This window comes from Oryx dammah, unplaced genomic scaffold, assembly GCF_014754425.2.
Source record: "Oryx dammah isolate SB20612 unplaced genomic scaffold, SCBI_Odam_1.1 HiC_scaffold_24, whole genome shotgun sequence".
Taxonomy (NCBI): Eukaryota; Metazoa; Chordata; class Mammalia; order Artiodactyla; family Bovidae; genus Oryx; species Oryx dammah.
The window spans coordinates 73,327,059-73,349,848 of NW_024070208.1; the positions used below are offsets into that span (position 1 = coordinate 73,327,059).

Consider the following 22,790-nt stretch of genomic DNA (forward strand, 5'->3'; position numbering starts at 1 on the left):
CAAAATAAGTTCTTAATCCCAACCCATAATAGAAATTTCCATGTGTTGCAAACCAGAACAGCATTGTAATTAGTAAGCTAGTTTAATTCTCCCTCTTCCCTCCAGTTGCTTAAGTCTCTATTGTCAAGCCTAGTGGGGAATCTCTCTTCTATTGAACTAAATACCAATGTCTGGTTCAGCTTGAATTCCAATTGGTGCCTGTTGTAAATCTTTTATCTCTCCCATCACTTTGGGGATAGTTAGCAGCATTCAGCACATTTTCTCATCAAGAACAATTGAAAATAAGTACTGTTACGCTCTCAGTCTCTTTATCCTTAGTGAAAACATTCAGATACTATATTTTTCCTTTCATTGTCTATCCTGGGACTGTGTTAACATGTAAAGTAAGTACTATAATATACAATTTTCTTAATTTGACAGAAAAGGTAAATGTTTGAGAGGAAGCTCCCTGGCACCATATAATACAGCATTAAACTCGTCTGAAGATAGAGCTTCTTTCCTAAGCAAAATATTTGAAACAGAAATGGCTGCATGAAATGATACCTTAATACCACCTTCTTCTCTTTTTTGCCTTACAAAGTTAACCTGTTATAACTAATCAAACTAAATAAAATTGAATATTACAGTTTGTTGTATCCTGGAAGCCATTGGGCTTCCCCAGTGGTTCAGCAGGTAAAGAATCCACCTGCAGTGCAGGAGACACTGGATGCAGTGCAGTTTGATCCCTGGATGGGGAAGATCCCCTGGATTAAGAAATGGCAACCCACTCCAGTATTCTAGCCTGAAAAGTTCCTTGGACAGAGGAGCCTGGCAAGCTATAATCCATGGGGTCGCAAAGAGTCGGACATTACTGAAGCGACTGAGCGCGCGCACACACACCACAGCAAATACAGAATTTTTTCTTAACTAAAGAATTGGCAAGGGCTCAGTAAGTATTTGTGTAATTTACTCAGTCAAAATAAAAATACTTAGTTGACACATAAATACCAAACTGTTGACTAAGGTGACTTGTTTCGACTCCAGATATGAAGTCAAGTACATTTAAAAACTTATTGTTATATATTGTTGAAATCATCGAATGGCTTCAGAACTTTTAAAAGATAAAGCTTTTTACATTGTACAAAGCATTTGGTAGGCTTTATTTCTATTAAATCTTAAACGATTTTTCTCTTTAGCTTTACAAAAAAATGTTTCTGGTATTTGAAGAAATGATTTGAATGCCCCTAAGTCCAAAAATTCAGTAATTAACAGAATAAGTTGAATGTCCATGGCATTCATGACTGGACATTTTTCTATGACATAAGCTTGAGTATTTCACTAATCATATATGCATGGCTTTTATATTCTCAGTTGTTTCCAATAACTTATATTCTTCATTGATTCTAGTACGACGCTTGATTGATGAGATTTGAAGGAGGGCAACATACTAAAAATTTTACCTGAACCAGTGTTCATTAGATAAAAGTTGTTTGTCCTCTCTTTACATTTGCATATACAAGGTAAGTGAAAGTGTTAGTTGCTCAGTTGTGTCTGACTCTTGAGGACCCCATGAACTGTAGCCCACCAGTCTCATCTGTTCATGGGATTTCCCAGGCAAGAATACTGGAATGGGTTGCCGTTTCCTTCTCCAGGGGATCTTCCTGACCCAGGTGTTGAACCCAGGTCTCCCACATTGCAGGTAGATTCTTTACCCTCTGAGTCCACCAGGGAAGCCCATATACAATGTAGGCTTGCCATAAATAGGTATGGAATGAGTAAGATGAGTGCATATTAGCATTTCTCCTTTGGGAGGGTTAGATGAGGTCTGCTTTACGTTGTGTGATTGTTTTTGATGGTATCAAATGGAATTGAACTTTTATTATGGTGACACTGCTCACATTTCATTGAACCTGCCTGGGCTAGTGCTAGGAATATTCTTAGAAAAATTCCTTGTATTTGCTGTACTCTAACCTGCTCTGTGCTGGGAATACAATCAAAAAGTGATACCATTTCTATCTTTGTGGAACTCCATCTACTTAGGCTAAGAAAAAGTTATTCTTTTGACTTCACAGCTGTGTTCTTGCTGCCAAACTATCCTGACAATGTTGTGGTATAAGTGTAATAATATTAGATCTGGATTGCCACACTGAAACATATCAAATGGGGAGAACTCTCTTGCAGGAGTCAGGGGTCACACTAAACTCTCATCTAGTTGACTTTTAATTTGTTATGGAATAAAGTTTAATAAATTTTCTGAGCATGGTATCTTAGTGAAGAATATTTTTTTTCCCAGAACTTGATTTAGACCACTGAAAAGTTAAATGTTTATAGCATCTACAGGGCAACAGGGGCTAAGCTAGTACAAGGAACAAAAAGACATTTTTATTGTACTGTGAGAGAGTTTGTTTAAATGAAAATACCTTTACATGAATTACCTCATTTCTGGATAAATTCAGACCCTCTTCTCTCCTCAGCTGTGAATGCTTTTGGTCACAGTTTCCAGCAGTGTTATGTTCCTACATGTTTATGTACTAGAGAGGAACTTGAGGTTATCAGAAGATTTTATATTGTCTTTTCCTCAAAATGTGTTCTTCCCCAAATTCAGATATTGAGAAGTTTGAAAACTAAATAACACTGGTTGTTTAGGACAGTCGGGCTCCAGAGGTGAAACCCAGAGAGAGCGTTCAGTGTCGGGGAGATTTGGGGTATGGTTAGCCTCAGAAGACCAGAGTTCTTTCCACTATTTACTGTCTGTGATATTGAGCCAGTTGTTTAACTTCTGAGCCTTTATTTCCTTATCTGTCAGTATCCCAGGGTGCCACAGAGCACTAGACAAATGGGAGATGTCGATTCAGAGAAGCCCAGTTTTCCTTTGCTTGTCTTCATCACTTCTGACTAGAAAGAAACTAGGTACATTGTAGGGCACAGTAGCTGTTAGAGTGCAGGCCAGCTGTTTGAATTTAGCCTGCTGAGAAATTAATGTGTTATCTACATGTTATGCCCTTAAAGTGGATAGATGAGAATATTTACTAAGAGACTTCTTGGGGAAAACAATTCCAAGTGTACTTAAAAGAATGATTTCTTTCCCACATTATTTGCGTGCACATGAATCTATTTGTTGTTCAGTCATGTCCAGCTCTATGCAACCCCGTGAATTGCAGCCCGCCAGGCTTCTCTGTCCATGGGGATTTCCCAGGCAAGAATACTGGAGTGGGTTGCCATTTCCTTCTCTAAAGGATTTTTCCAACCCAGGGATTGAACCCGCATCTCCCACATTAGCAGGTGGGTTCTTTACCACTGAGCCACCAGGGAGGTCCACATGAATCTATACCTCTCTTCAGTTTACTTTTGTAGGCATCATATACTTAGGTCTTATATTTTGATCCACTCTAACAATCTACCTTTTAATTGGTGTCAGGTTTTGTTTTATTTTTAAATGTTTTAAGTTTGCTCTCATTATTTATGTGATTAATGGAAAAGGGAAGAAGTGTCCTGAGTTACAAAACCTAGATTTCTAGATCTATTAAAGTGATATTAAAGAAATGATACTAAGTTTTCTGGCCAACTTTCTCCTGACCTTTTATTTATGTATATAAAATGATTTCAGTATGATCCTTGCCTGAAAGAAAATGTAGCATAGAGAAGTTGAATACTTGCCCTTTCTCTGACTTGCTTCATCTGAGCTTGTTTCTCTGGTGGTTATAAGTGGTAATTTGAACCAGTTCTGCATCATCTGATCAAAACAATGTTGACAAAATAAGCAGTTTTCCATGATGGAGGAGGATATGGAGTGAGCACTTAACTTGGCAGCCTGGTAGCCCGTCATATTGATCAAGGTTTCGGTTCTCTTAGGCCTTGAGTTTTTGTTTTGTTTTTTCCTTTTAATTAATTTATTTATTTTAATGGGAGGCTAATTACTTTACAGTATTGGAGTGGTTTTTGCCATACATTGACATGAATCAGCCATGGGTGTACATGTGTACCCTATCTGAACACCCCCGCCGCCCCAGGCCTTGAGTTTTATTAGAGGAGCCTAAGATCCTGTACATCAGAAAAATCTATTTAAGAAGGGTGGAAAGGATCTTAATTAAGTCACTTATTTGATATTTTCCCTTTCCTGGCCTGTCCGAAGTATGTTCTGTCATAGGAGAAAACTTCCACCAGACCTAGATTGGTGGACTCATCATGCATGAATCATTCCTGCTCTTCTTGTCATTTCTTTTCACTGGTATACTCATGAAGTTTTCTAACATGATATTCTAATCTTTAATGTTTTTCATTTAGGAAACCTATGAGAATATCCCAGGCCAGTCGAAGATCACATTCCTTTTACAAGCCATCAGAAATACAGCAGCTGCTGAGGAGGTACTTCTTTAATACCTGAGAAATGTGCCTTTTTTTTTTTACAAACAAGTTGGGTATTAGATGGTGGTCCGAGTGAGTAATGCGAACTGTTTACTGCATAGACGTTACCAGAACTCTGAACTTAATTTGTTGTGAAAAGCTACTTGGAATGATAATTTTTTAAATACTCTCTTTCAAGGGTGAGAATTTCTTTTTTCCATGTAAGATGGTGTATCTCGAATGTTTTCGAATTAATGGTTCTTAAATAATTACAGATTGGACTTCCCTGGTGGCTCAGACAGTAAAGCGTCTGTCTACAATGCGGGAGACCCGGGTTCGATCCCTGGGTCGGGAAGATCCGCTGGAGAAGGAAATGGCAATCCACTCCAGTACTATTGCCTGGAAAATCCCATGGACAGAGGAGCCTGGTAGGCTACAGTCTGTGGGGTCGCAAAGAGTTGGACACAACTGAGAAATAATTACATAGAAATTATTAAGTTTAAGTGATTTTTTAATAGCTGTAAAAATTTTTCTTCCCAGGAACAGTTCGTTCCAAAGGAGGAAATTGAGTTCAGTGTTCTAATGTGTTGCCGAATGAAAAAATACTTTTTCTCTTTGAAGTTTTTATGCTTAAGCTATCTCTGGATGGTGAAGAATTTGTGCTACAGATGCGTAAGAACAAGGACACACTTTGTTAGAATCATTTAAAAATCATGATTTTTAGCAAATTACCTAGCTTCTGTACTAAATTCAGATTTATAGTTTGTGACTGCTCTTCTATTTGTTTTAACAGCCAAGTTTATCTTCTTAAAAGTAATATCCTTATATATAATGAATGTTCATTGAATAGCCTCCCTCATGGAAAAGGCATCAAAATACCCAAGTCTAGAAAACTTACTCCAAGTAAAAAAACATTGCGTTAGAATTTTGTAAAGTGATATTTTATTGCTAGCAGTCACATTAGATGTAAAATACTTCTATTAACACATGATGGAAATGAAGTCACACTGTCTTCTTATAGTGTTACACCTGCCTTCTAGTAGGTCAGTTTAAGCTGGCAATTTAGTGCTTTCCAGTAACACTTAGGAAACACTATAAATGTGCCTCAGTTTTTTTTAAACAAGTGATAAAAGACATTTCTTCACCTTTGTAACATACTGTTTTTCTTTAATTCAAGATAAATGTCAAATGTGAGGAACAAACATAGAAGTAACTTAAATCCCTAAAATAGTTGGCTGTTTTAATTCTTGAAGATCGATGCACGTTAGCTGTGGAACGTTTTCAAGCCAAGAATAATGTGAAAATTATTGAATTTTATCTTTAAAAACCTATTTTGAACCCTCTTTAGATCTTACTTTGATTTATGAATTAGCCTCAGAACCTTCATAAGTCAGTGTATGTGTGAGAAGAATTGCACTAATTTTAACCATTGTTTAACCTCTCTGAGGGGCTTCCCGGTAGCTCAGACGGTAAAGAATCTGCCTGCAGTGTGGGAGACTCGGGTTCAATCCCTGGGTTGGGAAGATCCCCTGGCGAAGGGAATGGCTACCCACTCCAATATTTTTGCCTGGACAATCCCCATGGACAGAGGAGCCTGGCGGGCTACAGTCCATGGGGTCGGAAAGAGTTGGACATGACTAAGCAACTAAGCACTGCGTAGCAACCTCTCTGAATCCTTTGTAGAGCATAAATTAAATTTTTCTCTCTGCCAGAAGTGATTCAAGTAAGATTCAGATGATGGGAAAAGTGGCAGATTTTATTTTTATGGCTTTTTGTTGTCACAGTATCAAAATAGTTACAGTGATCCATGAGTACCTGCAGTCCAGAAAAAAAGAACATGAAAAATCCAGTTTAATATTTTCAGTGGTTTATTGACTTATTACGATAAAATTTTTAAATGGCATTTGTTTCAGCTTTCTTGTAATAATCGGAAGGACTATTATGTAGGAAATGCCAAATTTAAATACATTTTACAGATTTGAAAATGGGTTAGTAATACACATGCTGAGATTAGTTAGTACTTTCTAGGTGTGGGGAACTTGTAATATTTATTTGCATGAAAAATATAAAGACAAATGGATTTGATAGCATTTCATGTAAGAGGCTAATGAAAGGGTAATAATATAGTAAGATAGGCCAGGCTGGGAGCATAAGATTAAATAGGAAAGGTACTTTATATACTGGAATGAGAGCCAGATAGAGACATAAAAAAAGACTTATTATAGGGTTTCTGACTTATATAAGATTTGCTTTTCTCCAAAGAGAATATTAAAAATAGAAATTAAAGACAGGTTCATCATTACCAAGATTCAAAGTATAATATACTCAGGACTTTTCCTCAGCTATAAACAAATAGCTTTTGTGTGGCATTTTCTGTACAAGACTAATGTGATTAGAAAGATTTTAATATTTTTTATGTATTTTACCTTTTTTAAAAAACAAAATGCTTTTGAAATGAACTGTAAAAATAGAATAGTGAAATATATCAATGGCAAAGTGAATGTAGTTTGTTGGAAATTTTTTCTCCAGTAAGACACCAGGTCATTAACAATGTTATCTATTTATAGGCTAGACAAATGGCTGCCGTTCTCCTAAGACGTCTTTTGTCCTCTGCATTTGATGAAGTCTATCCAACTCTTCCCACTGATGTTCAGACTGCCATCAAGAGTGAGCTACTGATGATTATTCAAATGGAAACACAGTCTAGCATGAGGAAAAAAATTTGTGACATTGCTGCTGAACTGGCCAGGAATTTAATAGGTGTGTATGCAAATACAGTTATCATTATGTTACAGAAAAAAGTGAGTACATATTTTTTTTTTGTTTTAGTGGAATCTTAGAGGACAAGTCACAAGTACTTGACTATCATTTATTCTGTTCAAAATGAGAGTGATTGTGGATTTTTAATTTAAAACCAAACATTACAGATGTTTTGGAATGCAGATATAATTCTTACCTCTTAATCTTCAAAACCATTTCTCTCTAGAGAAATAATTTTCTAGTTTACTTTACAATTGTCAGTTTTATCTTCCCCTTAATCTGTAGTTTTAAAAGCATAGTCTAACTTACAGACCGGGCAATAGAAGTGGAAATCATGGACTCCAGGTGATTTTGTGCTGATATATTTGTGTGTATAAATTAAGCACATGTGCTTATTATACTACTATAGTTTGTTATTCAGTACCACAGAATATTTTTAGAAATTAAGTTAAAACATTTGAAAATGCATTTTATCAGCAGCCAGAACTTTTTCACACTTAAAACATTAGTGGTATAATTGGATATGCTGTTACTTTTTTTTTTTGACAGAATCATCATAAGCTCTGTTCACTTAGGTGGTATTTTTTAAAGGTTGAAAAGAATAATTCACTAAGATAAGGCTAACTTGCAGAATAGTTTTAGTCGTGCTTAGTAAATTATGACATGACTTTTTAAATCTCCTTTCCTGGTGGCTCAGTGATAAAGAATCTGCCTGCAATGCAGGAGATGCAGATTTGATCCTTGGGTCAGATCAGAAAGATCCCCTAGAGAAGGAAGTGGTAACCCGCTCCAGTATTCTTACTTGGGAAATTCCATGGGCATGGCAGCCTGGCGGGCTACAGTACACAAGGTCACGGAGGAGTCAGACGCCCAAGCAGCTAAACCACCGCCACCAGCAATGCAGATGTTCAACTTACTGATACAACCCGTTCTTAAAAATTAATAGGAAATGTGTTAAGTTTTTAAGTAAGTTCTAAACCCACAGAAACTTGAATTTTTAAGTAACATGGGAAGTTCTGTTCTCAAGTTTTTTGCAGATGACAATTTTATTTTGATTTAGGACTTACATCACTCCTAACTCAAAATCCCTTAATAATGGAAAAAGTGCTCTCTCCATAAATTTTTTTGTCATCCCACTTCTCCTTTCAGAGAAGTTCAGCAAATACGGGGGCAATTTTTTAAAATGCATAACTTGTCTATATTCTCTGTAACTCCTAAGTTCTTTGTGACAGTAAAACCAACAAGTCTAAACTGGTTCAGTAGGTTTTTGTGGTTCATTTTTATCACAAGGTATCACAAAAATCTGTGTTTTGAAATCTGTTTAAAATGTCAACACATTGATAACATCCTGTAGCACATAAAACTGCAAAGCGTGAGCAGTGCTCTGGGATTCCCATTCTGCAGTTTGTAAGTAATAAGTATTTTGGTTTCAAGACCTGTTATCAGATATTAACTTTGTCTACTTTTTAGCCTAATCTTTAATAGCAATAATATGTGTGAAAGATTCAACTAGCCACATAGTCAAAGTGTGCTTTCTTTTCTCCAAATCACCCTCCTGAGAAATAACTACCACTAATACCTGTGCTTCTGTAACCCAGATTTACACAATTGTTTTTTACTAGATTATAATGCCATTTTATGGTTGAAGGAGTTGATTTCATTAAAATGTTTGTAAAAACAGAGCAAGTGACACTTTCTATAGCCACATATTTTGAATGAGGCTTATGAAATGAATTCACCATCAATATTTTGAAGTTTAATTCACACACCTTATGCCTGGATTTCTTTACTTTTAGATGAGGATGGCAACAACCAATGGCCTGAAGGTTTGAAGTTCCTTTTTGACTCCGTCAGCTCTCAAAACATGGGACTGCGAGAAGCTGCCCTTCATATTTTCTGGTATATACATTGGTCTGATACGTTTGGGAAAATTTAATGTTATGAGTGCCCGAAGTGCATTTTAATTGATTGTTTTACTCTAGTTTAACTTTTTAGCCTTAAAGAATGCCTCTAGATAACCTTTGTACTTTTGTTGGAAGCAAAATTGGAAAGAACAAAACTTTTCATTTGATATTATGAATCTTTTTGTTATACAAGGAATCTCTGCAGTTTTTATTCCTTTACTTTGTCCTTTATGATTCTGAAAAAATTTCTGGGACAGTTTCTTCTTCAAGAGATTAACAGTACCAAATGTAACTTTTAGAAATCCATTCTAATATTAGCATCTGAAAGAACGAAAATGGTGGTGAGCCCCCACTGTCTTGGTCTGTGGCCAAGCTTTATAAAAATGTATTATTTTAATTACCTCATTTATAAGCAGATGATCTAAGTTTAGAATTAAATGATTGTCTGCATTTTAAAAAGTCTGGCCTACTGTACAGTTCTACTGCATTTAAAATAATAATGTATAATTGAATTTGTAACTTACCGAGATCATATACTTTTTTCTTTTTAAACGAGATCTACCTTGAACCTCTAAAGAAGGGTAGATAGTACACCATTTTCTACTTTAGTTGTCAGATGTATCTTGTTTCTATCAAAGGTCCAAACTGGAGAATTAAGTAAAGGTATTCAGTTTAATTATTTACCAAATTTAAAATAGAGCAGAATGTGGACTGCCTGGATACCAAGGCTGGAAGCAGCTTGTGAGTGTGGTTAGTGTAGTTACCCCTGAACCCCAGTGCTTGCTCTTGTCCCGTCCTGCACTCCAGATCAGCTTCCTGCTGAGACAGAGCAGTAAGGGTAAAGCAAGAGACCTGGGCAGGTGTGCGCCTGAGTCCATAATTCTCCCAGTCTGATCTCCTCTACTGCATTTGTTTCTGTTCACCCAAGCCCAGAGTAGAACTGCTTGGAGGTTGGGTAGTTGATGTTCAGCCTTAGGGATTATTGTAAACTATTGAGTCATGTAAATAAACATAGAATTAGCTGTTCTAGCTGCCACCTTACTAAGATATAACATAGTTTTCAGAGGATGTTTTCTATCATTTTTTCAGGAACTTCCCAGGAATTTTTGGGAATCAGCAGCAGCACTATTTAGACGTCATCAAACGGATGTTAGTTCAGTGCATGCAAGATCAGGAACATCCATCGGTGAGTAGATTTCCATTCCATTAATATTAACACATAATTTAATATAGCATCTAACTTGTGAAAGAATCTATATGTGTTTGGAGATTGTCTTGGCTTTTATACTTGAAAATATAAATACTAGTTTTACGGATAAAGAAAATTTCATCTTGTGGAAGGAAACTTGAATTTGCACATCTATCAAAAATGGCATTTGTCCTGTCTTCATTTTAGATCCGAACATTATCTGCTAGAGCTACCGCTGCGTTTATACTTGCCAACGAGCATAATGTTGCTCTGTTCAAGCATTTTGCAGACTTGTTACCCGGTTTCTTACAGGTAAGAAAATAGTTTAGGTGATAATTATATCCTTAACTAGTTTTCTGTTGCTTAAATTCTCATCAGAGTTCTGTATTGAGTTCATTCATTCATTAAATATTTATTGCCTGCTGTGTACCAACTAAGGATACAGCAGTGAACAAAACATGCACATTTCTTAATATTTTTTGCCTTTAATATACCTTGGGTCCCTTCGTTTCAAATTTTTTCTTTAAGGCAAATGATAATAAGCAACATATGCTTATTATTGAGTATATAATCACAGTAGGTTATTTCTGTTAGAACAAACAAATAACCTATGAAATGCTCATTTTACAGAAGGAGAAGCTATGGAGGGGATAAGAAATTTGCCCAAGGTCACAGTGTTGAGGGGTGCATGCTGGAGTTGCGCATAGTTGAAACCCAGATTGGACCAGTCTTTACTGTTAAATACAGAGCTTGTGACAGTTTGTATCACAAAGTAATTTTATAGTTAAACATTACTGGAATCCAAGGATAAATGATTACTTTAAGGACATCTGCCCCAATGAGAAAGTAAAATAAACTTGGGAAAGTTAGAGTAATTGGTTTCAACCTTGTCAGACGTCAAACCTCCTTTTATAACAAGTATTTTATAATTTTCCATATTCTCTCTTAAAATGAAATGCATTTATGTGCGTACAGCTCACGTATGCACATAAGTTTTTAAAATATCAATGTATGGTTGTAAGTGGATACAAAGGAAAAAGAGAAAGTAATCTCTAGTAAAATGACATGCTTTTCCACATATAAATGCTAGGGCCTGACCCAACAAAGACATAGGGGACTAGGTGATTTCTACACGGTCTATATGAATGCAGTAGCTAAAAATGTGGACTGATAGAGAGAGATCGTTGGCAGTTTGAACACCATGATTTCTGTTACTGTTGGTGTTTTGAACTGGTGATTTCCAGAAAAGGTACAGTTCAGGATGAAACAAAATACGTGTTCCTTCTTTGTACGGTATCTGCATTTTAGGGAAGAAATATAGTACATTAAAACCAGGCAAAAAGGAGTTTGTGAGTTAGGGTCTAGGTTGAGACCATTATAAATGAGTTTATTTATATATGTGTTTGACATAATCATGTAAAGATGCACGATAAGGTCAAATGAATTCCTCATAAACGTTTGTGTCACAGGTGTGGGACATCTAGTAGCCCAGCCTTTCCATGTCCTCAATCTTGTGACAGCCAAAAAAACAGCTCCTGAGAGAGAGATGGTGCCCTGTTGAGGGCCAGATTAGAGAAGGTTTAGGGAAACTGAAATGGCAACCCACTCCAGTGTTCTTGCCTGGAGAATCCCAGGGACGGGGGAGCCTGGTGGACTGCCGTCTCTGGGGTCACACAGAGTCGGACACGACTGAAGCGGCTTAGCAGCAGCAGCAGCAGCAGCAAGGGATCTGAACCGAAAAAGTTCGTATGTGGTGGAGTTGCTGCCAGGACTTAGTAGAAACTGTTTTTCCTGTGATACTAAGCTGAAAATATAGTTTAGTCAATGACAAAACGTTAGCTGATGAAACATTCTGTTGTTTTATATTACTGACACATCTTGACTTACTATTTAATTTCATATTTTTCTTGTCTGAATTTAGAGTAAGTTAAAATGTTAGCCAGAACTTCTAGGAGTTATGGCTGTGATATAGGCAAAGGTAGATACAGAATGCTACATTAAAATTCCACAGTGACTGAACTTATGATTAAAGAGAAATACAGTAATATTGAACACTTTAAATATATCATGGGATCTAGGATTTACTATCTGTATGAATATTGGAAGGACAGAGAAAAGGAGATTCCTTCTGGTTATGAAAACACTTCCTTGCCAGTCTAAGTTTTGTTGTGGTTATTGGAGATTGACTGGTTTTAATTTTGACTTCGGTTTAAATCTTTATATTATACGTTTCTAGTTAACATTAGACTAGAGGAAAATATGTACGTAGTTGTAGGTAGAACATCTGCATAATGTTGATTGCAAAGTTATTTATTGAAAAACAGTATGCTAGTGTTTCTCTGTTGTCCTTGCCTCTTGATATTCTGGCTAATGAGGCATCATAAAGTGGCTGTTGAACACAGACCTTTTTTTTTTTTTTTTTTAATCTATTTCATGTTTTCTAGGCTGTAAACGACTCCTGCTACCAGAATGATGATTCAGTCCTAAAATCCCTTGTTGAGATTGCAGACACGGTTCCAAAGTATTTACGTCCTCATTTGGAAGCCACTTTACAGCTGAGTCTAAAGGTAAATTAAATACTGCAGTGAATGTTCTGTTTCTTGTTTTCAATGAATCAACTACTAAATGTGTACAAATATATCTTCTTTGTAGTTGTGTGGAGACACTGGCCTCAATAACATGCAGCGCCAGCTTGCCCTGGAAGTAATCGTGACCCTTTCTGAGACTGCAGCTGCTATGTTAAGAAAACATACCAATATTGTTGCACAGACAAGTAAGTCAAAAGTCTAAATAGTTTGTTTTAAGGTGGCAAAATTGTCAGATAGGTTTGCTGAGAGTTGTTCAAGGCCACAGATTATTGGAAGAGTGAATGTCCTTTCAAACTCAGGTGAATCCATGAAAATGCACCAATACATTCTTAACTGCATAGGCCCGACACGATGGCCATGCTCCAGCACCCTGAAACCTCAGCGTAGCAAGCGTGGTTTGTCATACTTGGAAATAAACCAAAAGATGTGTAAGACCTCTGGGGAAAATTGGGTGACACATTGAAAGACTAATAAGAGAACCCAGTGTCAATACCCTTCAAATTAACCTAAAAATTCAGTATAATTTCAGCCAAAAATTAGAATTCGTCATGATAAGATAGAGTCTAATGTATAATGTAGGGCCTGGAGTAGCCAAGACAGTTTTGATGACTAAAGTGCAGGTCTTGCCTGTCAGCTATGAAGATTTAGTTTGTTGATGGTGCAGCTATAGACAGATGAATCCGATGGGACAGAGTGGCCCAGGAGCAGATCCACTCACGTGCAAACAATCATATTCGAACCTCAATTTTCAGTTGATTAGACATGAAATAATACAGATACATTTTACATGTAAAGCTTAATAGTAGAAAGTGATATTTTTTTTAAGACAGAGTCAAAACCATAAGTGCAAAACATTGCTCAATTTGTACTAAAACAAGTTTTTTGACCAACCAGATACACCATAAGTGAGATCAAAAGATAAGCCAGACTGGAAGAAAGTAGTTGAGTGCACACATCAACAGTTTTGGTGTGCGGAAAACAGTGGTTGGAAACAGGAAGTTCACAAAAGCTATAGCTGTTGAACACTGCTCAGTCTCAATAAACACAAGTGTAATTAATTGTGGAACACCAGTTGTCAGAGTGTGACAGTGTCCAGTGTTGGTTGATGAAGGGTGTGGGGCAGAGAGGACTCAGAGGAGACTTCACACCTGTGACATAAGATCAGCCTCCTTTTGAGCTTCCCATAGGAATTAAGTTTATGGTGCCACTATGGAGAGCATTTGAGTGGGTTCTAGTAATAAAGAAGTTTCAAGTACAGAAACAGAGAGGAAAGATTGATTTGTCAAGGGTTGTATAGCCTGGTTGTACAGACTGGGTTTAATATATGTTCTCTTCCTTTCCCCAATGCCCTAACTCGCTCTTGTCAAGGAGATATCGTGTATCTCATCAAAGCACATTTTGTCATGTCCACCGACAGGTTGATGTGTTTATGTAATGGAATGCTGTGAAGTAATTCAAGTGAAATCCATGTGTCTTGAGAAAAAAGCAAGTTGCCAATGGGTATATGTACCATTTATTATATAGAAAATAAAACCTTTGAATACTACTATATGTTATACATAGATAGAGAAAACTGTAGTTCTAGTGTAAAAAAAAAATGTTTGGTAATGAGAAACATTGATTTTATTATGGTCTTACTTCTGATGAGGGAGGAAGAAAATGTAACAGGACTTGGAAATTTTGACTTTTCTCCTTAATGTTTACTTCTTAAAAAAGAACAAAATCTAAAGCCAGGAAGATGAAAAAGGTGAAAATAGAACAAGCCACATGTGGGGAGCACAGGCAGATAAGTTTTTGTTTTACTCTTAGTATGTCCTTTGTGTTTTACCTCTTAAAACTCTTGTTGGTGACATTGACAAAATCACAGCGTCACGGTCCTTGGGTATTGCTGCTGCCACGCCTAAGTCACTTCAGTTCAGTTCAGTCGCTCAGGCGGGTCCAACTCTTTGCGACCCTATGAATTGCAGCACGCCAGGCCTCCCTGTCCATCTCCAACTCCCGGAGTTCACTCAGACTCACGTCCATCGAGTCCGTGATGCCATCCAGCCGTCTCATCCTCTGTCGTCCCCTTCTCCTCCTGCCCCCAATCCCTCCCAGCATCAGAGTCTTTTCCAATGAGTCAACTCTTCGCATCGTGTCCAACTCTTTGCGACCCCATAGACGGCAGCCCACCAGGCTCCCTCGTCCCTGGGATTCTCCAGGCAAGAACACTGGAGTGGGTTGCCATTTCCTTCTCCAGTGCATGAAAGTGAAAAGTGAAAGGGAAGTCGCTCAGTCGGGTCCGACTCTTCGCGATCCCATGGACTGCAGCCCACCAGGCTCCTCTGCCCACGGGATTTTCCAGGCAAGAGTACTGGAGCGGGGTGCCATTGCCTTCTCCGCTTTGGGTATGAAGTAGTTCTTTTCTTTAGTTCCGCAGATGTTAGCCATGATGGTTGACCTTGAAGAGGATGAGGACTGGGCAAATGCGGATGAGCTGGAAGACGATGACTTTGATAGGTAATCACACACCCTGAACGCTGTATGAAGCTTCCCAGGTTGGGCAGACCGAGGCCAGGTGGCGGTGAGAGCTTAGGGTTACAGGGTCTGTCTCTACCCCACGTGGTGGTCTACAAACTGAGGTTAAGCTTTTAAATTTGAAACGTGGGACATTTCTCCATTTTGTGTTTTCCTGTATCAAATTTTGTAGATATTTATTTTTAGTGAAGGTAGCTATCTTTTCTACCCTGTCTTACTCTAAACTGTTCATCATGTCAAGAATTTTTTAAGAGTATCTTCTGAAATATATATGAAGGAGCCCTATTGTGGTAAAAACCTTTGTATATGTGTAGACCTTAACTTAGAATAGTTGTTTCAGCAAATTCCTTGTGTTTTCCTCATATAATGCAATTTAACTGTAGAATGGAAAAGGGGCATTGATGGTGAGATATAGACACTGGATGACAGTAACACTGAAATTACTGTTTGACTTGTTTTGACTCAGTAGGCGCCCGTGAGTACAGATTCCTATGGAAAAGTCCCCAAAATGTATGTTCACTGTGAAATAGTGAAAATGGCCCCTTAAACATGTATGAAACATAGCACTTCAGAGCTGCCATTTTAATTGACCCTTTCAGTGGGCCTAAAGGTTTAGTATCATATTTTAAGTGCAGAAATGGAGAGGAAAGATTGAGTGATTTGTCCAGGGTTTATGGCCAGTTAGTAGACTGGACTTAAAACCAGTTCTCTTACTCTTCCCAGGACATCAAATTGCCTAACCTCCTTTTCTTAAAAAGAACTGAAACTATTTCCCTGAAAGATTGGTAGTCAGCGTAAGCTACTTTTACAGATATAATTAAAGACATTTGACTTCGAAAATATATGGTGTATTTTTGAAGCTTGATCCTGTCATTAAAAATGACTGGCTTTTGGCCTGAATACCCTATAGAAGTATATGAAAATAATCCTTGACTGCTGCTGCTGCTAAGTCGCATCAGTTGTGTCCGACTCTGTGCGACCCCATAGACTGCAGCCCACCAGGCTCCCCCGTCCCTGGGATTCTCCAGGCAAGAACACTAGAGTGGGTTTCCATTTCCTTCTCCAATCCTTGACTGGAAACACCTAAATAGGGCTGAAGAGGAGACGGGGCTCTGATCGAGTTTCCTTGTCCTGGTTCATTTACTGTGATGTGTTGCTACCTGGCTTTTAATTTGCCCTGTAAAAGGCACTAAGGTGTATGTGGTGTTAAGAAGCTATTTTTTTCTGAACTAGATGAGTAAGATTTTATCTCTGGGTAAGTAGGACATAAATACATTTTCAAGGTCAAGCTAAGTCTTAAGAGCCTGTTTTCAAGGTCATAGTGTCGTCTTTCTGATCTTGGCTTCACAAAGCAGTTAGAGGTCATGTACGTGGCAACTGCTAATCTTGAGGTTCTAAAACAATAAATGTGCAAAGGTGTTAATGCCCAAATTCCTTCAGTTTTCAGTGAAAAAACTAATTGAGTTTCACTTACACATCATATTTTGTGGGGCAGATTGCACCCCTTTAAAAAAGATGAATAAGCTCCCAGTTTAGAGAAAATCACATACAGGCTCAGCACCCTTTTCTGTTTTCTGTGTTCTGATGAGTTTGAAGATTATATTTCCAGGAAATGTGATTCAGAGGCTCTCCTAAATACTGCTGATCCCTCTGAGTCTTCAGAGTGTCAGAAGCTAAGTTTTAACCAGTGAGTGGGGACAAAGGAAAGTCATGAAAGATCAGATTCAGACATAAGACTTTTAAACTATTGATGAGGCATGATAAAAATTTTATCCACCCCCACCTCCCACCACTTTTTAAATTCTAGGGTTTTTTAACACCAAACTTCACTACATATATTAGAAGAGACTGCTCGAGCTATTCTTCAGTCTCAGTTTAGAAACATGTCCATGTAACGTCCTGCTCTTACATGCTTCCATATGTCTGTTACATTGTTCTCTGTGTAGCAATGCGGTTGCTGGTGAGAGTGCTCTAGACCGGATGGCTTGTGGACTCGGTGGAAAGCTCGTCCTGCCAATGATCAAAGAACACATTATGCAGATGCTTCAGAACCGTAAGCTGTTGCCTCTTTGAAATGCTGGGACAGTGGAGCTTGGCTTAGACTGTGTCTAAGAGTCAGTCTTTGCCTTTTTATATTCTCTGTTTAACCTACTTCTCATATTGATAAAATACTACTTAGTCATCTTTAGAAGCACTCAGTCTTAACGGTAAAGAATGCTTTTCCTCAATACTGCAGCTATTGCCCTATTCTCCCTCCTCAGAATTATTACCTTCAGTATATAGGAAAAAGTTTTTAATTCTAGGAAAAACTGAGTTTTACTCCCTAGTCAGAAATACATAAGTTCAAATTTAATGCACCAGTATTTGCAATGGTTATGAAATATTAGTATATTTGGTTTAGTTTTCCTTCATCTAATATCTTTTATTTTTAAAAAATAAAATGCCTTGTACAAATCAGAGGAGAAGCCATGTCAATATTTGTTTTTATAATTTAACAAATACTTGGTCACTAGCCTTGAACCAGGTTTTTCAATAAGAAAAATTGTCATTTTTGTTTTATATTACAAAGTTATTGTGCTTGACATATTTTTAAAAGTTCAAATCCAAAATGTATAAACTGAAAGGCCCTTAACTGAGGTTCAGAGGTGCTCACTGTTAACAGTTCTCTGAGACTTGAGTCTCTGTCCTCATTATGCACGTAGGCAGCTGTGTTTAGCGTGAATAAAGAGCCCAGACCCCATGCTTCCGGTAGCTTCTGCCCCACAGTGTATCCTGTCACCACATGCTAACCTCCCATTCATTTAACAGCCACACAGCATTGCACAGTTCCCCATTAAACCGTATAGTTTTGTTGGTAACAAATAATGCCACTGCATACACTCTTACAGAAGTCCTGGCTTACCTGTATTAATATGTATGTTTGTAGCATACATTGCAGGAGACAGACTTGAGGGTCCAGCCTTTGATTCTGGGTCTTAATGACAGCTTCATACCAGCCCTTATGTTTTTTATTATGTAGGTCCTCTTTGTGCTATAAAGCTCTTACGTATTCTAAAAGGGCATTGTCCAAAACCATTGTTTCTTTAGGATGATGGTGATTTTACATCTGGGTCTTGAACAATAGCTTCCCCTTTTATTACTCCTAAATTTTGAAGGATTTTTCCCCAAACAGAGACAGTATCACAGGCTGGTCAACCTATAAGAGCTAGTAGATGGAGTCTAGCTTTTCCATTTTTAAGATGAAGAACGTAAAGGCCAGAGATGTGAAAGTTTGCACAGAGTCACCCAGTTGTCAGTGTTTCACACTGCTTAGTGCCAGTCCTCAAATATATTGTGGACCTGCTTATTTTGCGGTTAAAGAATTTGATTGTAAGTTTCTGCTACATTAGCTGGCTGCAGAAGCCTTCGCATGTATTACAGTGAACTCGCATGTATTCACAATAAGACAGTGAACTCTTGGTAAGGATTTGCTGTTGTTAAATGTGTGGCTTGGAGCAAGTCTGGGCCTTTGATTTCCTTGTTTGTGGAAAAAAATAGGATCTTCCCGTGGAATCAGGGTGCAAAAGTGTATTTAGTGTTAATACTACATGTGAGAAGGAAATGGCAACCCACTCCAGTATTCTTGCCTGGAAAATCCCATGGACAGAGGAGACTGGTGGGCTGCAGTCCATGGGGTCACCAAGAGTCGGGCATGACTGAGCAACTAACACTTCACTACACGTGAAAAGACTGTTAAAAATGACAAACAATACTTTTTCTCTAGTAACTTAACATCTCAGTCAGTTCAGTTCAGTCAACTCTTTGCAACCCCATGAACCGCACGCAGCACGCCAGGCCTCCTGTCCATCACCAACTCCGGGAATTCACCCAAAGTCATGTCCATTGAGTTGGTGATGCCATCCAACCGTCTCATCCTCTGTTGTCCCCTTCTCCTCCAGCCTTCAATCTTTACCAGCATCAGGGTCTTCTCCAATGAGTCAGCTCTTCGCATCAGGTGGCCAAAGTATTGGAGTTTCAGCTTCACCATCAGTCCTTCCAATGAACACCCAGGACTGAGTTCCTTTAGGATGGACTGGTTGGATCTCCTGGCAGTCCAAGGAACTCTCAAGAGTCTTCTCCAGCACCACAGTTCAAAAGCATCAACTTAACATCTACCCGGCTGTAATTTAAATTTTTTTTTTTTTTAAATTTATTTTCTTTTTGGCTGTGCTGGGTCTTCACTACTGTGTGGGTCTTTCTCTGGTTTCAGAGAGTGGGGTCTGCTCTCTGGTTGTTGAGCACAGACTCTAGGATGCTTGGGCTCAACAGTTGTGGCACAGGCTTAGTTGCTCTGCAACATGTGGTATCTTCCCGGATCGGGGATCGAACCCATGTCTCCCCATTGGCAGACGGAGCCACAGAGCCACCAGGGAAGCCCTTGTTTTTTTTCTAGCATTGATGAACAGCATTTTTTTTTTTTAATCTTAAAATTCAAAGCAGGAAGACCATTTTCACATCCCAATACCATCCCATCACATTTGCTGAATATACTCCCAGGAACTCTGCCCATTGAGAATTGATGAGACATAACTTTTTTAAATGTCCAAACCAAATATAGACATCTTTCTATTTCAATATTTGTTGCACTAATTTTTTATTTACTATTTATTTTTGTCTGAGTTATTAGCATAACAATATATTGGTTTCACATGTATAGCATAGTGATTTAGTATTTGTATACATTGCAAAATGACCACCACAGTATAAGTCTAGATTAGTATCTGATATTGGTTTCTTAAGATTCTTATTCCTCAGCTGAGAATAAATTCTGGCTTAATAGTATATTGATTAACTGAAATACATTTAAAGCATGTATCTATTTCTGCTTTATTGACTATGCCAAAACCTTTGACTGTGTGGCTCACAATAAACTGTGGAAAATTCTGAAAGAGATGGAAATACCAGACCACCTGACCTGCCTCTTGAGAAACCTGTATGCAGGTCAGGAAGCAACGGTTAGAACTGGACATGGAACCACAGACGGGTTCCAAATAGGAAAAGGAGTATGTCAAGGCTGAATATTGTCACCCTGCTTATTTAACTTCTATGCAGAGTACATCATGAGAAACACTGGGCTGGAAGAAGCACAAGCTGGCATCAAGATTGCCGGGAGAAATATCAATAACCTCAGACATGCAGATAACACCACCGTTAAGGCAGAAAGTGAAGAAGAACTAAAGAGCCTCTTGATGAAAGTGAAAGAGGAGAGTGAAAAAGTTGACTTAAAGCTCAACATTCAGAAAACTAAGATCATGGCATCTGGTCCCATCACTTCATGGGAAATAGGTGGAGAAACAGTGGACACAGTGGCCGACTTTATTTTTCTGGGCTCCAAAATCACTGTAGATGGTGATTGCAGCCATGAAATTAAAAGATACTTGCTCCTTGGAAGGAAGGTTATGACCAACCTAGATAGCATATTCAAAAGCAGAGACATTACTTTGTCAACAAAGGTCCATCTAGTCAAGGCTATGGTTTTTCCAGTGATCATGTATGGATGTGAGAGTTGGACTGTGAAGAAAGCTGAGCACCAAAGAATTGATGCTTTTGAACTGTGGTGTTGGAGAAGACTCTTGAGAGTCCCTTGGACTACAGGGAGATCCAACCAGTCCATCTTAAAGGAGATCAGTCCTGGGTGTTCGTTGGAGGGACTGATGTTGAAGCTGAAAGTCCAGTACTTTAGCCACCTGATGTGAAGGGCTGACTCATTTGAAAAGACTGATGCTGGGAAAGATTGAGGGCAGGAGGAGAAGGGGACAGCAGAGGATGAGATGGTTGGATGGCATCACTGACTCGACGGACATGGGTTTGGGTGGACTCCAGGAGTTGGTGATGGACAGGGAGGCCTGGCGTGGTGTGGTTCATGGGGTCGCAAAGAGTTGGACATGATTAAGTGAACTGAACTGATAAAATAATGTTACCATAAATAATAAAGTTTTAATGTTTAGCAAATAATTTAGCAATTTTTTCAGAAAAATTAGTTACAGTAGACATCTTTACATGAGTTTTGGGGTCCCCAAAGGGAAGAATTAAGTCTTATCTCTAATTTAGGATTTTCTTTTATAACTTAGTTAGCTCTTACACCAGCAGTTCTCAAACTTTATAATCTCAGGACCCCTTTACAGTGAGGATCTCAGAGTGCTGTCGATTTTTGTTTTTTTTTTCTATGAACATTTCCTACCCTTTATAATATGGTGAGACCTTTTTTTTTATTGAATATAGTTGATTTACAATGTTGTGTTTAGTTCCAAGTGTACAGCAAAGTGAATCAGTTATACATATTTATATATATATATATGTTTCTCCACTTTACAATTCTTTTCCTGTATAGGTCATTATAGAGTAGAGTAGAGTAGAGTTCCCTGTGCTATAGAGTAGATCCTTATAACTATTTTGTGTATAGTAGTGTGCATATGTCAATCCCCCATCTCCCAATTTATCTTTCCCCCTCCCCCTGGTAACCATTGGTTTGTTTTCTACAACCATGACCCAGAGTGCATTTGTTAAACTGTTACATGTTAACAGGAATGACATATTTTGTGAAAAATGACTCTCTTTTCCAAGACACACAGGGAAATATTAGTGAGAATGTCTTTTTTTTTATTCTGGGTATTTTTGTAAATATCTTAGGCAAAACTGAATTTGTATGTCTGCTTCTGGGTTGATTTTCTTGATATTTCACATATGCTGTAATCCTGAGAATACTCTCTGTACTCTCAAAATGGAAGTGAAAGAATAATGTTATTAGGAGAATGATTTTGACCTTGTGAACCCCATGAATGAGTCTTAGGAAATCCCAGGGTGTTTGAACCCCACTTTGAGAACCATTGCTCAGGTTTTTATATTTAGGTATATCTTCCTTTGTTCCACAAGGAATTTAAAGCAGCCTTAAAGTGAACAATAATATAGTAAAAACAAATATTTAGAAGTGAGAGTCAGGGAAATCATATAAATAGGATATGAAGTCCAGTAAAATAAACATTAGTTTAGTTAATATTCCCTTAACGAAAAAGCATGTAGCCATTATGAATGTTAGAGTACAGATAAAGTTCATTCATACTCATTTACCATATTACTAAGTAAAAATTTTTCAAAAGCAGCATCTTTTCTCCTTGGCGGTTTTTCTTTTTAGAGAAATGTGCCTGTGGAGCTCGTTAAGTCTCTGTTCAGTGAGCGGCAGTATGTGGCACAGAAGATCGTGTCTGCATTGCCCATAGTCAGTTTGGGGGGACATGTCTTATTTTGGGCGTTTGGTGTAAATACTGACAAGCCCTTTGCCGCCACGCTGTCCTTTCAACTTTGGGAGTGAAATGCTTGTGTGACGTAACCGCTGTGACAGTGAAGTAATCCAGTCAGGCACTTTTTCTGTTTGCCTACCTAATAGTCATGTAGAACCATACTTTGTTATTGTCATACTCCTGACGACTGGAAGGCCCCATCGGTGGTGTCTAATTGCTCTTCCCCCGCATG

The 22,790-nt window shown here is 38.1% G+C and overlaps 1 protein-coding gene across 1 annotated transcript in view; it reads left to right on the forward strand.

The window, feature by feature from the left end:
- Positions 1 to 22,790, forward strand: part of IPO5 (importin 5) — a 41,034-nt gene that overhangs the window by 2,096 nt on the left and 16,148 nt on the right. Inside the window, exons 2-10 of the mRNA XM_040267448.1 lie at positions 4,264 to 4,344; positions 6,891 to 7,083; positions 8,880 to 8,982; positions 10,077 to 10,173; positions 10,384 to 10,488; positions 12,621 to 12,743; positions 12,829 to 12,949; positions 15,176 to 15,263; positions 17,228 to 17,334. Coding sequence (XP_040123382.1) covers positions 4,264 to 4,344; positions 6,891 to 7,083; positions 8,880 to 8,982; positions 10,077 to 10,173; positions 10,384 to 10,488; positions 12,621 to 12,743; positions 12,829 to 12,949; positions 15,176 to 15,263; positions 17,228 to 17,334 — 1,018 coding nt within the window. The remainder of the gene's footprint in view (positions 1 to 4,263; positions 4,345 to 6,890; positions 7,084 to 8,879; positions 8,983 to 10,076; positions 10,174 to 10,383; positions 10,489 to 12,620; positions 12,744 to 12,828; positions 12,950 to 15,175; positions 15,264 to 17,227; positions 17,335 to 22,790) is intronic.